Source organism: Numida meleagris, chromosome 27 (genome assembly GCF_002078875.1).
Source record: "Numida meleagris isolate 19003 breed g44 Domestic line chromosome 27, NumMel1.0, whole genome shotgun sequence".
Lineage (NCBI taxonomy): Eukaryota > Metazoa > Chordata > Aves > Galliformes > Numididae > Numida > Numida meleagris.
In genome coordinates this window covers 1,328,435-1,330,693 of record NC_034435.1, presented here as the reverse complement: position 1 = coordinate 1,330,693, position 2,259 = coordinate 1,328,435, and the positions used below count along the sequence as shown (strand labels likewise).

The following is a 2,259-nucleotide window of genomic DNA, read 5'->3' as shown; positions in this document are numbered from 1 at the left end:
CCCGGCCCCGCTCACCCGTTCTGCACCTGCCGCGTGCTGACGGAGAAGCCGCGGCCGTGCCCGCCGGGTCGCAGCACCACGTTCCCGCTGCCCGCGTTGCGCTCCAGGAGCTGCTCGGCCTCCACGCGCGACACGTTGAAGAAGCAGCCGGGCACGCTGGGGGCGGGTGCGTGGGGTCACCCCGGGGGGGATGGGGTCACCGGCAGCTGTGCCAGCCCGCCCCGACCCACGGTGTGTCACCTCATGTCATGGCATGTCACCCAAACCATGCCAGCCCAAGCCTTGCCGTGTCACCTGGCCGCCCTGAGCCACGTCATGGCACCCCAAGCCATGCAGTGCCACCTCCAGTCATGCCATGTCACCCAAGCCATGTCACCCCAAGCCATGCCATGTCACCCAAACCATGTCACCCCAAGCCATGTCATGTCACCCACACTGTGCCACCCCAAGCCATGCCATGTCACCTCGAGTCACAACATGTCACCCTGAGCCATGCCATGTCACCCAAACCATGTTACCCCAAGCCATGCCATGTCACCAGGCCGCCCAGAGCCACATCATGTCACCCCAAGCCATGCCATGTCACCCCAAGCCATGTCGTGTCACCCAAGCCATGCCACCCCGAGCCATGCCATCTCTACCTGAGCCACGCTGTGTCATCCCAAGCCATGCCATGTCACCTCGAGTCACAACATGTCACCCCGAGCCATGCCATGTCACCCAAACCATGTCACCCCAAGCCATGTCATGTCACCAGGCTGCCCTGAGCCGCATCATGTCGCCCCAAGCCATGTCGTGTCACCCAAGCCATGCCACCCCAAGCCATGCCATGTCACCCAAACCACGTCACCCCAAGCCATGTCATGTCACCCACACTGTGCCACCCCAAGCCATGCCATGTCACCCCAAGCCATGCCATGTCACCCCAAGCCATGTCATGTCACCCACACCGTGCCACCCCAAGCCATGCCATGTCACCCCAAGCCATGTCATGTCACCCAAACCATGTCACCCCGAGCCATGCCATCTCAACCTGAGCCACGCTGTGTCATCCCAAGCCATGCCATGTCACCCAAACCATGTCACCTTAAGCCATGCCATGTCACCAGGCTGCCCTGAGCCGCATCATGTCACCCCAAGCCATGCCATGTCACCCCAAGCCATGTCACCCCAAGCCATGTTGTGTCACCCAAGCCATACCACCCCGAGCCATGCCATCTCAACATGAGCCACGCTGTGTCATCCCAAGCCATGCCATGTCACCTCGAGTCACAACATGTCACCCTGAGCCATGCCATGTCACCCAAACCATGTCACCTTAAGCCATGCCATGTCACCAGGCCGCCCTGAGCCACATCATGCCACCCCAAGCCATGCCACGTCACCCCAAGCCATGTCATGTCCCTCCAAGCCACGTTATGTCACCTCAAGCCATGTCATGTCAACCCAAGCCACAGTGTCACCCAAAGCCTTGTCACCCAAGCTATGGCACGACACGTCAAGCCACGTCATGTCACCCAAACCAGGTCATCCCAAGCCACGCCATGCCAACCTGAGCCATGCTGTGTCACCCCAAGCTGCGTCACATCACCTTGAATCAGAACATGTCACCCCAACCCATGTTGTGTCATCTCACGTCATGTCACTCTGAGCCATGCCATGTCACCTCAAGTCATGTCACATCAACCTGAGCCACAGTGTCACCCCAAGCCATGTCACCCCGAGCCATGTCACCCCGAGCCATGTCACCCCGAGCCATGCTGCATCACCTCATGTCACATCACCTGGAATCACTGCACGTCACCCCAAGCCATGCCGTGCCGTGTCACCCCGATGCCCACCCCCCCCCGACCCCCGCAGGCCCCATCCCCGCTGAGCACCGCGACGTCCCCATCCCGGACCCCCCCACTCACGGGGGCACTGTGGGTGTCCCCCCGCCCCGGGGTGCACAGCGGCGCTCCCTCTCCTGGCGCAGCGCCTCCGACATCTGGAAGAGGTGCCCGGGCAGCAGCAGCTCCAGGTCCGTGGGCACCTCCATCTGTGGGGGGGGGGGGGACACGGTGTGGGGACAGTGAGACACCGGGGGGTGGGGATGGTGGGGGTCACGGGCACCCACCCACCTTGGCCATGGTCAGGATGAAGCCGCGCCATATCTCCAGCACCTCCACGCCATCCACCTGCGATGGACCGGGGGGGTCATGAGTTCCCTCACACTGTCCTCCCCCCCCCCTCCAACCCCGGAGCCTCTGCATCCCCCTG

The 2,259-nt window shown here is 62.6% G+C and overlaps 1 protein-coding gene across 1 annotated transcript in view; it reads right to left on the bottom strand.

Moving 5' to 3' along the window:
- Window positions 16-2,259, bottom strand: part of STAP2 (signal transducing adaptor family member 2) — a gene marked incomplete at its 3' end in the record, with an annotated part of 4,734 nt that continues 2,490 nt past the window's right edge. The window contains 3 exon segments of the mRNA XM_021378960.1: window positions 16-156; window positions 1,914-2,038; window positions 2,121-2,177. Of these exon segments, the coding sequence (XP_021234635.1) occupies window positions 16-156; window positions 1,914-2,038; window positions 2,121-2,177 (323 nt within the window).